Source organism: Callorhinus ursinus, unplaced genomic scaffold (genome assembly GCF_003265705.2).
Source record: "Callorhinus ursinus isolate GAN/ISIS: 27379988/994484 unplaced genomic scaffold, GSC_fseal_2.0 scaffold39, whole genome shotgun sequence".
Classification (NCBI taxonomy): domain Eukaryota; kingdom Metazoa; phylum Chordata; class Mammalia; order Carnivora; family Otariidae; genus Callorhinus; species Callorhinus ursinus.
This window is the reverse complement of record NW_027397101.1, coordinates 1,353,616-1,367,580: the sequence shown is the minus strand read 5'-3', so window position 1 is coordinate 1,367,580 and position 13,965 is coordinate 1,353,616. Positions and strand designations below refer to the sequence as shown.

General features: G+C 37.4%; 1 protein-coding gene across 2 annotated transcripts in view; it reads left to right on the top strand.

Annotated features, from left to right (window-relative positions):
* Nucleotides 1–13,965, top strand: part of KIF27 (kinesin family member 27) — an 89,187-nt gene that overhangs the window by 47,544 nt on the left and 27,678 nt on the right. For both annotated transcript variants that reach the window (XM_073880668.1, XM_025851685.2), the window contains 2 exons: nucleotides 1,301–1,506; nucleotides 8,345–8,542. In XM_073880668.1, the coding sequence (XP_073736769.1) occupies nucleotides 1,301–1,506; nucleotides 8,345–8,542 (404 nt within the window). The remainder of the gene's footprint in view (nucleotides 1–1,300; nucleotides 1,507–8,344; nucleotides 8,543–13,965) is intronic.

The following is a 13,965-nucleotide window of genomic DNA, read 5'->3' as shown; positions in this document are numbered from 1 at the left end:
CTTACCCTCCATGGCTTCCGGGCATTTTATCATGTAACTGGTGTAAATGGGACTCTCCCTTTTTTTCTTAGTGACTCACAAAGTACTGGTGTGTTGAACAATATATGGGGTCTTAAATTCATTCAAATATAGTAGCCATGTGTATTTTAAAGTTACTCAGATAATCAGAGAGTTTTAGAAGACAACTCATAGTGCATTTAGTTCAGTCATTGCTTTTTTTAAAAAAATGGAGATATTCAGTTATAGCAGTAGAACGCACTTCCCCTGATGATAATTCATCCCACGAGCTTTGGACTCTTACTTTTCCATTGCCACGAGTTTGCTGGTCTAGTTCAGGGATAAGTTGGCTGCTCAGAACAAATCAAAACCAAGTTTTTAGGGTGAGTAGCTGAGCTTAGGTTGAAAAGAGATATAGAAGTATCTGTATTCTGTTTTTCTCTATGTTCCAAATATACGAAAATGATTGAAAAAAATTCATCTTTGACAAGTTCAACCGAATGGAAAAAGAGGGGGCCAGCTCTAGAATGAAAGATTCATGAGAGACAACAATCAGATGTATTGTGGGCCTTGTTTGGATGGTGATTACAGTAAACCAATTGTAAAAGACATTTTGCGACAATTGGGGAAGTCTGAATAGGGTCAGGTAGGGATTAATATCGTGAGATGTGAAAGAATTTTTGGCTATGTCCATATTTGGTATAGATGTTTATTGAAGTATGTGTAGGTGCAAAGACATGACATCTGAGATTGTTTTTACAGTTCTTCAGCAAATTAAAACAGAAGGCATGCATAGATGAAGCAACTATGGCAAAATCTTGTTAACTCTCGAATCTCAATGATGGGGATTCATCATATTATTTTTTTACTTTAGATACGTTGGGAATTTTTCATAGTAGAGAAAACACGATTACAGGGAGCAGGAAGCCAACGTGTAGTAAGCAAAAAGCCAAAGAGTTACCCCAAATATTTTTCTTACCTGGAGTTTGATGCCAGCAGAGCTAAACCCCAAATTCAGAAAATCAGAAATGTCACCCTAACACACAAAGATGAGCCTCTGAGGGGCTGGGTTGGCACCACGTGCCAACAGTCAGTAAGCAGCTCATTATTAAGAGGCCAGGTGTCGAGTTGTATTTGATGGGGTTGGGCGAGGACAGCGGGGCTCATACTGCTGGGTCTTAAATAGATACATGCCCAACTGGATTTTGAAGAATAGAGCATTTTTAGGGTTTTGATGTTTTACTTAGTTTATTTTTTTTAAACATAATTTATAATTGTTATTACTATTATTACTGTGGTGAAGGTAACGATGCCAAGTCTGTAAGCAAACAGTATTCTCTGAAAGTAACAAAACTTGAGCACGAAGCAGAACGCGCGAAGGTGGAATTAACTGAAACAGAGAAGCAGCTACAAGAGCTAGAAAGCAAAGATCTTTCTGATGTTGCTTTGAAGGTAAAATTACAGAAGGAGTTCCGTAAAAAGATGGATGCCGCAAAGCTAAGAGTCCAGGTAATTTTCTCAAAATGTAATTGTGAGCCAACTTACTTAAGGCTTACTGCTTTCATAGCTGGCTAGGAAAATAGTAGAATTGGGTTTTCACCAGCAAGAGAAACTGGATGGCATCTTTTCTTTCCTGGTGTGCTGGCGAGTTTGCCTCCTTCAGTCTGGGTCCTATATTCTTCATTTGAAAGGTATATTATTTTAAACTTTTTACCAAGAACCATGGTGAGAAATAAAGATAACCACAGAAATTGTGTTCTTTTCTGAAGGACAAAAGATTGATGATTAAATAATACATAGAAAACATCTGGTAGGCATAGGGCACCTTGTAGACACACTCAACAAATGCTAATTATTTCAGACCATTTTCTGAAACCATCACTGATTGCCTTAAGAAAGGTTAATAACTGACTACTAACATCTCATTCTTGATTTCCTAATGCTGGATTTAGCTATGGCCTCAGAAATAGCTACCATTAAAAATGCCATTCTATGAGAAACACTCCATTACCGAGAGATTTTGTGTATAATGAAGCCATTTTCAGATGCTTTTGGGATGATCAGATTGCTCTGTGAGTCCGATTCTAATGAATTTGCTAGAATGCTATCTCCATTTTTTTCGTTCATCATCTATATTACTTTCCTATTGTTTCCACTGTAGGGAGAGTGGAATTGTAGTTCACCTGTTCAGAGCATGATTTATTTATTTTTGGAACTGTGCCACAATTATTTTCTCTCAACAAGGTCACGTCCACTGCACGTGAACAGACCAAACACCAAATCCCACCTCAAACATCTGGCCGTCCCTGCTAAAATTTTTACCTAAATAGCCTGTCAACACAGAGCTAACATAGTATGACTTAACATATGAACTGCTTAGAGGAGAACATGGTAGTGGTATGTGTCACCCATTTTACTTTCCTTCATAGTACTTATTTCAGGAATACGTGTTTCCGTTTAGCACTTCACCTCAGAGAGTCTTGGGATCAGTTCTTTTTCACTTCTCGACCCTTAAAATTGGGACTGCAATGTCTGACAAAGTACTCATGTTAACACAACATTAGTAGAACAAAACAAGATTTTTCCTTTGTGTTTATTATGAAATTTTACTTTAATTTCATAGTTTTATATCCCAAGCTTCAGTTCTGATTGTAATTTTTATACTCAGTATTAATAACCAAAATGAGTGTTTTTCTAAGGACGTTATCATATACAACTATGGTTTAAGCCTTGTTTGTGGATTTAGTAAATATTTTTTTTCCAAGTTTTTATTTAAATTCAAGTTAGTTAACATAATAGAGTTGTATTGCTTTCAGGAGTAGAATTTAGTGATTCATCACTTACACACAACACCCAGTGCTCACATAACAAGTGCCCTCCTTAATCCCCAACACCCATTTAGCCCTTCCCCTCCACCCCTCTCCTCTCCATCAACCCTTAGTTTGTTCTCTATATTAAGAGTCTCTTACGGTTTGCCTCTCTCTCTTTTTATCTTATTTTATTTTTCCTTCCCTTCCCCTATGTTCATCGGTTTTGTTTCTTAAATTCTACATATGAATGAAATCATATGGTATTTGTCTTTCTCTGACTGATTTATTTTGCTTAGCATAATACCCTCTAGGTCCGTCCGCATTGTTGCAAATGGCAAGATTTCATTCTTTTTGATGGCTGAGTAATATTTTATATATTATATATATATATATTATATATATATATATCTCACATCTTCTTTATCCATTCATCAGTTGATGGACACTTACGCTCTTTCCATAGTTTGGCTATTGTTGATAATGCTGCTGTAAACATCGGGGTGCATGTACCCCTTCGAATCTGTATTTTTGTAGCCTTTAGGTAAATACCTTAGTGTAATTGCTGGGTTGTAGAGTAGCCCCATTTTTAACTTTTTGAGGAACCTCCATACTGTTTTCCAGAGTAGCTGCACCAGCTTGCATTCCCACCAACAGCGTAGGAGGGTTCCCCTTTCTCCACAACCTCTCCAACATTTGTTGTTTCTTGCCTTGTTAATTTTTGCCATTCTAACTGGTGTAAGGTGGTATCTCGGTGTGGTTTTGATTTGAATTTCCCTGATGATGAGTGATGATGAGCGTCTTTTCATCTGTCTATTAGCCATCTGGATGTCTTTAATGGAAAAATGTCTGTTCTTGTCTTCTACCCATTTCTTAACTGGATTATTTGTTTTTTTGGGTGTTGAGTTTGATAAGTTCTTTATAGATTTTGGATACTAACCCTTTTTTTTTGGATACTAACGCTTTATCAGATATGTCATTTGCAAATATCTTCTCCCCTCCTTTGCTGTACAGAAGTTTTTTATTTTGGTGAAGTCCCAATAGTTCATTTTTGCTTTTGTTTCTCTTGCCTCTGGTGATGTGTCTAGTAAGAAGTTGCTGTGGCTGAGATCAAAGAGGTTACTGTTAGTGTTCTTCTCTAGGATTATGATGGTTTCCTATCTCACATTTAGGTCTCTCATCCATTTTGAATTTATTTTTTTAATCTTTTTTTTTCCAAGATTTTAATTTGAGAGAGAGAATGAGAGAGGGAGAGAACATGAGAAGGGGGAGGGTCAGAGGGAGAAGCAGACTCCCTGCTGAGCAGGAAGCCTGATGTGTGACTCAATCCCGGGACTCCAGGATCGTGACCTGAGCCAAAGGCAGTCGCTTAACCAACTAAGCCCCCCAGGTGCCTGTTTTTTTAATTTATTTTTGTGTGTGGTGTAAGAAAGTGGTCCAGTTCATTCTTCTGCATGTTGTTGTCCAGTTTCCCCAACACCATTTGTTGAAGACACTGTCTTTTTGCCATTGGATTTTCTTTCCTGCTTTGTCAAAGATTAATTGACCATATAGTTATGGGTCCATCTCTGGGTTCTTTATTCTGTTCTATTGATCTATGTGTCTGTTTTTGTGCCAGTACTGTACTGTCTTGATGATGACAGCTTTGTAAAAGAGCTTGAAGAATCATGATGCCTTTTGCTTTGCTTTTCTTTTTCAACATTACTTTGGCTATTTGGGGTCTTTTCTGGTACCATACAAATTTTAGGACTGTTTGTTCTAGCTCTGTGAAAAATGCCGGTGGTATTTTGATAGGGATTGCATTGAGTGTGTAGATTGGTTTGGGTGGTATAGACATTTTAACAATATTTGCTCTTCCAATCCATGAGCATGGAATGTTTTTCCATTTCTTTGTGTCTTCTTCAATTTCTTTCATAAGTGTTGTATAGTTTTCAGAGTACAGATCTTTTACCTCTTTGGTTAGGTTTATTCCTACTTATTTAATGTTTTTGGGTGGAATTATAAATTGGATCTATTCCTTGATTTCTCTTTCTTCTTCTTCATTATTGGTGTATAGAAATGCAACAGATTTCTGTACATTGATTTTATATCCTGCAGCTTTGCTGAATTCGTGTTTCAGTTCTAGAAATTTTTTGGTGGAGTTTTTCGAGTTTTCTACATAGAGCATCATGTCATCTGTGAAGAGTGAAGGTTTGACTTCTTCCTCACCAATTTGGATGCCTTTTATTTCTTTTTGTTTTCTGATTGCTGAGGCTAGGACTTCCAGTACTATGTTGAACAACAGTGGTGAGAGTAGACATCTCTCGTGTTCCTGACCTCAGGAGAAAAGCTCTCAGCTTTTCCCCACTGAGGATGATATTAGCTGTGGGACTTTCATGTATGGCTTTTATGATGTTGAGGTATGTTCTTTCTATGCCTACTTTCTTGAGGGTTTTTATCAAGAAAGGATGCTGTATTTTGTCACATGCTTTTTCTGCATCCATTGAGAAGATTGTATGGTTCTTATCCTTTCTTTTATTAATGTGGTGTATCATACTGATTGATTGATTTGCAGATAATGAACCACCCCTGCAGCCCAGGAATAAATTCCGCTTGATCATGATGAATAATTCTTTTAATGTACCGTTGGATTCAATTTGCTAGTATCTTGTTGAGAATTTTTGCATCCATGTTCATCAGGCATATTGCTCTGTAATTCTTTTAGTGGGATCTCTGTCTGGTTTTGGGATCAAGGTAATGCTGGCCTCATAGAATGAGTTTGGAAATTTTCCTTCCATTTCTATTTTTTATTTCTTCTTTAAATGTTTGGTAGAATTCCCCTGGGAAGCCATCCGGCCCTGGACTCTTGTTTGTTGGGAGATTTTTGATTCCTGATTCAAATTCTTTGCTGGTTATGGGTCTGTTCAAGTTTTCTATTTCTTCCTCTTTCGGTTTTGGTAGTTTATACGTTTCTAGGAATTTATTTCTTCCATATTGCCCAATTTGTTGACATATAAGTGTTCTAATACTCTCTTTTAATTGTTTATATTTCTGCGGTGTTAGTTGTGATCTCTCCTTCTTTCATTTGTGATTTTATTTATTTGGGTCCTTTCTCTTTTCTTTTGGATAAGTCTGGCTAGGTGTTTATCAACTTTGTTAATTCTTTCAAAGAATCAGCTCCTAGTTTCGCTGATCTACTGTTGTTGTTGTTGTTGTTGTTTTTACTTCTATATCATTTATTTCTGCTCTAATCTTTATTATTTCCCTTCTTCTGCTGGTTTTAGGCTTTATTTGCTGTTCTTTTTCCAGTTCCTTGGGTGTAAGGTTAGATTGTGTATTTGAGACTTTTCTTGCTTTGAGGAAGGCCTGAATTAGCGAAGGTTATTTTATATGTTCTATATTTCACACAGATACAATGATTGAATTAAAAAATTAAATGAAAGGTTATTAATAGGGTTTGAGAATTATGGTCTTTTGTTTTCCATGTTTCTTGTTGCATATCCTTTTCTGCTAAGGGGATTGATAAGGAAAGGAAAGAAGACACAGAACATAATTAAGCTCAAAAGAAACGTCCCACACAGCAGGGGACTGACACAGGATTCCCACGTAGTTTTAGAAATGTCTGTGCTTTTGACCTGTTCGTGCACACCCAACGGGGATGGGGATAGTGGCGGGGCGGGGGAGGAGGATGGTAGTTACCAGTTAAGTGGCTACATACCAGATGTTTCATATGTGTTATTTAATCCTTTAGAGAGTATTTTTACTGTGTTTTACAAATGAGAAAACTAAGGTTTAGAAAGGTCAAGTAACTCAGAGTCGCATAGTTGAGGTGACAATAACAGTTTTCAGTACTCTAATATCTCATGCCATTTTACAGTATTGAAACACTGTTTTTATTGGTATGAGGAAATTTTTTTAAAGTTTTGAAAGCTTAAATTCTTTTATTTAAAAAATCTAAAATCTGTATTCTTTATGTCTACATATATACAGAGAGTTATATAATGCGTCAGTACTTTACTGCTGCCAGTAAGGTGCACTTCTGAGCATGTGTGGAATAAGGGCAAAAGACAATGGCGACCTATTTCACTTTTTTAAAATAAGATTATCAGTACTTCTACTGAGATTTTCGGTATTATGTGGAAAGACACTAAAATGCCAGTATTATCATTTTTGCTCCAGTATTGCAGTTACTATCAAAAGTAAGTGGCAAAGCCAATGTCCAAATCTAGGAATGGGAAACTACAGAGTCCTGTGGCCTCCAGGCTAGTGGTGCTCAGTCATTGTCTGCAGATTGTTCATTATGCGTCTATGATGAGAGAAAGGCACATGGGAGCACAGCTCCCTTCATCAAAAAGGTCTTGATGCAACCAATGTATATTCGGTGGTACAGGCTGACAACAATCTGTGGCCAGTACCGGTCCACAGACCACATTTTAGTACTGCTCTAAGCGTCAATGCCTCTGTGAATGCCTAGGTTAATGAAAACCAAATGTGTTTTTGCCAACAATTTATTGCCAAGATAAGGGAGATAATTGTAGCCTGCATAATTTACAAATGACTTCACCTTTTTTATGTCACATAAGAGGTACTTAGTGCAATGCTAAAGCACATAGTTTGTTTGATCAGGATTAAATTGGAACCTGATATTTTCTATTAGTAGTATAAACTCTTTGCAAATGTTCACAAATTTTTTATGCTACTCATTGATAATTTTAGCAAGATGAGGAGAAGCTTTAAGATAATTAAAATGGTAATGATAACGGTGGTCACTGTATGGAAAATGGTATCAGTTCTGATCATCTTAACTTAGGGATTAATTATTTAGGCTATAGCTGGATGTAAAAGAGGAACACAGTGGACTACTTTGCAATCACATGGAACAAATTTCTGTGAAAAGATCTCCAAGATGAGTAAAAAAAAGTGGGGTGAAAAATAGTCTATTTAGAATATATATGAAGTTATTTGCATGCATGTTAATTATTTCTGGAAGAATAATTAAGAAATTGGTAATTTGGTGTTAGGAAGCAGAACAGTAGATTTGGGGTCTGAGATAAGTCTTATAAAATAGAAGTACAGTTTTGTATTTTAATTTTTATCATTTTTATTTTTTTTAAAGATTTTTATTTATTTGACAGAGAGAGAGACAACGAGAAAGGGAACACAAGCAGGGGGAGTGTGAGAGGGAGAAGCAGGCTTCCCGCCGAGCAGGGAGCCCGATGCGGGGCTCGATCCCAGGACCCTGGGATCATGACCTGAGCCGAAGGCAGATGCTTAACGACTGAGCCACCCAGGCGCCCCAATTTTTATCATTTTTAAAAACACTCAATAAAAAAAGCAAAGATACTAGTTTTGTTCTGTTTGGCTGTTAGTATCAGGGAGTCTCATCATTCATGATATCTGGTGAAAATTATGATGGCCCAATTGTCAAAGCAGACCTGTAGAAAGCAATTGTTAACCTGCGGCAAAATGCCTACCTTTGCCATAGAATGAAAAGTTTAAATTTACTCGAGATTTGTTAGAGATGCAGTTTTTCATTTTGAAATATTCCATATGATCTGCAGGTCTTACAGAAGAAACAACAAAATAGTAAGAAATTGGCATCACTGTCAATCCAAAATGAGAAACGTGCTAATGAACTAGAACAGAATGTAGATCACATGAAATATCAAAAAGTACAGCTGCAAAAAAGACTTCATGAAGAAAGTGAAAAAAGGAAGCAACTGGATGCCGAAATCAAGCGAGATCAACAAAAAATCAAAGTAATACTGTCCTACTTTCCTGTTAAGCCTAATAGGAAATGTTAAATGGCTCAGGGCTGATGAAGCCAAGGTCTCAATTCACTTGGCTTCTGAGGTATCTCCCCTTGGCCTGTCTTCAGCTGCTGTCCTCATTCACTTAAAGCTTTGTTCATCTACATAGTAAAACCTATTTATTGACTTCTGAGTCCTGTCTTGAAGGCTTTGACTTCATAAAAGAAGGTACAGTGAAAATGGTTTCTCTAACTAGGACCTTAACTTTACCTGAGGCTGTCAAAAACATATAAAGCTGACTTTCAAAAAAATACCTAACATTTGATAGGATATCCCATTTCCAGAGTGCTTCGACGTACATTGTCCATGTGGCAGCATGGGAAAAAGGACAAGGTAAAATGGTACCATTTCGTTCATAATGAGCAGAAGGATGATGAGACCAGTCTGGCCAGCAGTTGTGTAGAATGGATTGGTCTGGGAAAGAACTGATGCTGTCCGCCTGGGCCCTGGGGCCAGGCTAGCGTGGGTTCAGATCCCAGCTTTCTCAGGTCCTGGCTGGCTCGTTGACCGAGAAAATCACTTACCCTCTCTGAGTCTGTTTATTCTCCTCGAAAATGGCCTTAATCACACTTACCTCACAGGGCTCTTTTGAAAAGAGGAGGACGATAAAGGTCATGACAATGGCCGTCACAAACACTTACCTGGCACTAGGTACCAGGCTCTTTTCTATTGAAATGTTAAGCTGAACCGAAGGCTTGGAACATAATTGATTTCTAGATTTTTAACTTTGGAATATGGTCTATTCTTAGACCTTAAAAAAAAAAAACATAGAATTTAGTGATGGAACAAAGGTTAAATAGCATTTAAGCCAAGTTACTGATTCTTCTTTTTAACAGCTATATTGAGGTATCCTTCACATACCAAACAATTCACTCACATAAAATATACAGTTCAGTGGGTTTGGGTATATTACATTATTTTTGTAAATTTTGGTAAAATAAACATAAAATATTCCATTTTAATCAAGTTTAAGTGTACAGTTCTGTGGCATTGATTACATTCACAGTGTTGTACAACTGAGACCACTAGCTATTTTCAAAACTTTTTCATCACACTATAAACAGACACTCTGTAACCATTAGGCAGTAATTTCCCGTTTCTCCCTCCCCTGCCCCCCCAGCCCCTGGTAACTTCTGATCTACTTCTGTCTCTCTGAATTTGCCTATTCTAGCTATTTCATAAAAATGGAATCTTACAATATTTATCCTGTGTCTGGCTTATTTCACTTCCTTTAACATTTTCAAGGTTCATCCGTGTTGTAGCATGTATCAGAACTTCATTATTTTTTGTGGCCAAGTAATATTCCGTTGGGTGTATATACCACATTTGGTCCATCCATTCATCTGTTGGTAGACACTTCAGTTGCTTCCACCTTTTGGCTACCGTAAATAATACTGTGGTAAAAATTGGCCTATAGGTTAACTGTTCAAATCCTAGGAGTGGAATTGCTGGGTCATATAATTCTATGTTCATTTCTTCAGGAATCACCAACTGCTTTCAATGGAGAACAGCACAATTTTACATTCCCCCCAACAATGTATGAAAGTTTTAATTTCTCCATATTTTTGCCAACACACGTTATTTTTCTCTTTCTTTTTTATTAGTCATCCAAGTGTGTGTGAAATGGTATCTCATTGTGGCTTTGATTTTCATTTCCCTAATGAGTAATGATGTTGAGCATCTTTTCATGTGCTTATTGGCCATTTCAATATCTTCTGTTGAGAAATGTCTGTTCAAGTTCTTTGTCTACTTTTTAAATGGATTATCTTTTTATTGTTAGATCATAGGAGTTCTTTATGTACTCTAGACATTAAACTCTCTCACATACATGACTTTCATATACTTTTCCCATTCTGTAGGTTGTCTTTAAACTTTTTTTTAGGACAGTTATTATGGGCAGAAGGAGAGGGAGAGATAAATTTTTTTTTTTAAAGAATTTATTTATTTGAGAGAGAGAGAATGAGAGATACAGAGCACGAGAAGGAAGAGGGTCAGAGGGAGAAGCAGACTCCCTGCTGAGCGGGGAGCCCGATGCAGGACTCGATCCCGGGACTCCAGGATCATGACCTGAGCCGAAGGCAGTCGCTTAACCAACTGAGCCACCAAGGCGCCCGAGAATTTTTTTTTTTTAAAGATTTATTTATTGTAGAGAGAGAGAGTGAGCATGTGAGTGTGGGGAGGGGTAGAAGGAGAGGGAGAGAGAAAATCTTCAAGCAGACTTCCCGCCCAGCATAGAGCCCGATGTGGGGCTCGATCTCACAACCCTGATATCATGACCTGAGCCAAAGCCATGAGTTGGACACTTAACCGACTGAGCCACCCAGGCGCCCCAAGAGAATCTTAAGCAGGCTCCACTCCCAGTGTGGAGCCAGACAGAGGGCTCGATCTCACAACCCTGAGATCATGATCTGAGCCAAAATCAAGAATCAGATGCTTAATCGACTTAGTCACCCAGGCATCCCTTTAAACTTTCTTGCTAATATTCTTTGATGCGGCAAAATTTAAATTTTTATGATTTATTTTTTCTTTTGTTGTCTGTGCTTTTGGTATCTTTTAAAGATTCATTGTCAAATGTAAAGTCACAAAGATTTACCCCTTTGTTTTCTTCTAAGAGTTTTATGGTTTTAGCTCTTATATTTAGGTTGTTGATTGATTTTGAGTTAATTTTTGCCTATAGTGTGAGGTAGAGGTCCAGTTTCATTCTTTTGCATGTGGAAATCTAGTTGTGCCAATTCCATCTGTTAAAGAGATTATTTTTTCCCCATTGAATAGACTTGGTACCCTTGTCAAAGATCAGTTGGCTGTAGCCTTATGGATTTATATCTAAACTCAGTTCTAGTCCATTTGTCTGTATGTCTATCCTTATGCTAGCACCACACTGTTTTGCAGTTAGTTTTGAAATTGGAAATAAGTCCTTCAACTTTGTTGTTGTTCTTTTTGAAGATGGTTTTGGTTATTTGAGGCCCCTTGCAATTACATATGAATTAAAGGAGCAGCCTTTCCATTTCTGCAAAAAAGGCCATTGGAATTTTGGTATGGATTGCAGTGAATCTGTAGAGTTCTTAGGGTGTATTGACATCATGACAATATTGTCTTCCTACTCCTGAGCATGGGGTAACCTTTATTTAGGTCTTCTTTAATCAATTTCAGCAATCTTTTCTAATTTTCAGTGCACAGTCTTTTTACCTCCTTGCTTAAATTTATTTCCAGATATTTTATTCTTTTAGATGTTACTGTAAATGGAATTATTTTCTTAATTTTCTTGAGCTACTCATTCTTAATAATGTAATAGTTATTATAGCAGTAGTTAACATTTATCTTCAGTCAGTACTATTCTAAGCGCTTATGTGCTTTATCTCATTTAATTTTTTTCTCCAGTATTTTCAACTTTTTCTTTCCTCCTAGATTTTCTATAACATCTTAGATTTTTCCCATCTTAAAATTATCCTCTTTAAACTTAATACTTTTCTCTTTCTCTCTTCTCCCCTTTATAGCCAAACTTGTTGGTTATAAAGTTGACTGCATCTGTTTCTGTTTCCTGTGCTTCCATTCATTCTCTCATCCTCTCCAGTCTGGTATCTGGCTCCTGGTTTTACCATCCACTTCAGTGCTCTGGAGAAATTCACTAGTGCTCTCTCTGTCACTAAAGTCCTTAAAACCTCAGTTGCATCCAGCATAGTTTAGCACTCCCTCCATCTTGAAATATTTTCCCCTTGCTCTTTGTTTTTTCTCTGATTTCTTGTTCTCTGTCTTTGCTAACTCATCCTACACTATCAGTCCTTCACATATGAGAATTCCTCAAAGCTCTAGCTTTATGCCTCTTCTGTACTATCTTAGATACTTCATCTTTTTCCATGGCTACAGTTAAACTCTGACAACTTCCAAATTTAATCCTCAATCCCAGATTTGCCTTCGAGCTCTAGATTCCTGTATCCAACCACTGACATCTTCATGCAGTTGTCTTATAGATGAATTCATGATCTTCCTTACTTCTCTCCCCACAATTCCCTCTCCCTGCTCCCTTTGGGGAGAATATATAGTTTTCCATGAGCTTTTCCAGACCTTTCAACCATTCGGATAGGTAAACTAGCAGTCACCCTTGACTCTGTCTTCTTCCTTATTACCCATGAACCACTAAGTCCTATAGATGATATCTTCTGAATATCTTGGATCTGTTCATTTCTCCTTACTACTGCCAACAACCTAGTCTCCTTGTTATGGTCCTTCCTCCAATGTGAGGATTAGGCCTGCCTATCAGTCATATGATCTGTGGGTCTCAGCTTCTCATCTCATAGACCATGGTTTAAACCAACAAAACATGGCACTCTCTAAATCTCAAAACAAGAGTTTTTTTTTTTCTTTTCCCTAAACAGTGCATAGTGCATAGTGTGCTGAAATGCAAATCTGCCTGTAACTTAAACTTTTTACATTTTTATCTAGGGCAGTTTTGCTTCTTTTAGCCATATCTCTCATTCTAGGGAAACGACCCTATTTAAAGGAAGAACAAGTATCCAGAAAAAGGAACAGTCTGCCCCAAAGATATACTGAAGTTTCCACTACTTCACGCAAAAATAGAAAACCTGCTCACAGTCCTCTGGAGCTAACTTTCTAACATTCCTGTTTGTCCATTCTCCATTTGACTAAACCATTTCCAGAGAATACTAGGATTTCTGCGTAGGTTCTCCTTAGAGCAGCAGTTCTTAACTGAAGTCTGTGGATAAGCTATAAAGAAAAGGTACGGGAACGCAAAATTGTGGGCCATCATGTAATCTTGAGCTTTTTACTTCTCTAAATACCAGTTTCCCCATCTACGAAATGGGAGTTTTTAATAGTCTCTTTCTCATAAGATTATTGTGAGGACTAAATGGGATAAGTAAATAGATGTGAAAAGCCTAGTGTCATAACCAGTGAACAGTTACTTTAATATTATAACAGGGATTATATTACAAGTAAAGGCAATAATGTCTGGAGCAACATGTAGCAGAGAGGGTGAGACCTACTGCGGTTACTTTTAAAGCATTTGTGGAGGGAGAGGAATAGCAGAGAGTCTGCTCCCAGTAACTATAAGGTGTCTTTATTTCTGCATCTTGGAGTTGCTGTGACTGTGACAGGGGCTAAGTTATAACTATGGACCAGAGCCTGGGCAGCATGAAAGAACTAATGGGTCAATATAATGGGGTCAAATTCACTTGTAATACAATGCAGGTTGAGCAGAGAAAATGTCTTTATTTAGTCTATAGCAGACCTATCTTCTTTATGACACCACCACCCCTCTTGCCCTGTCCAGCCCGTATCATGATAATTGCTGGAAATATAGGAACTAACCATATGCTCAATCTGTTCAGACCTTGTCCTGGTAATTTCACCATTTT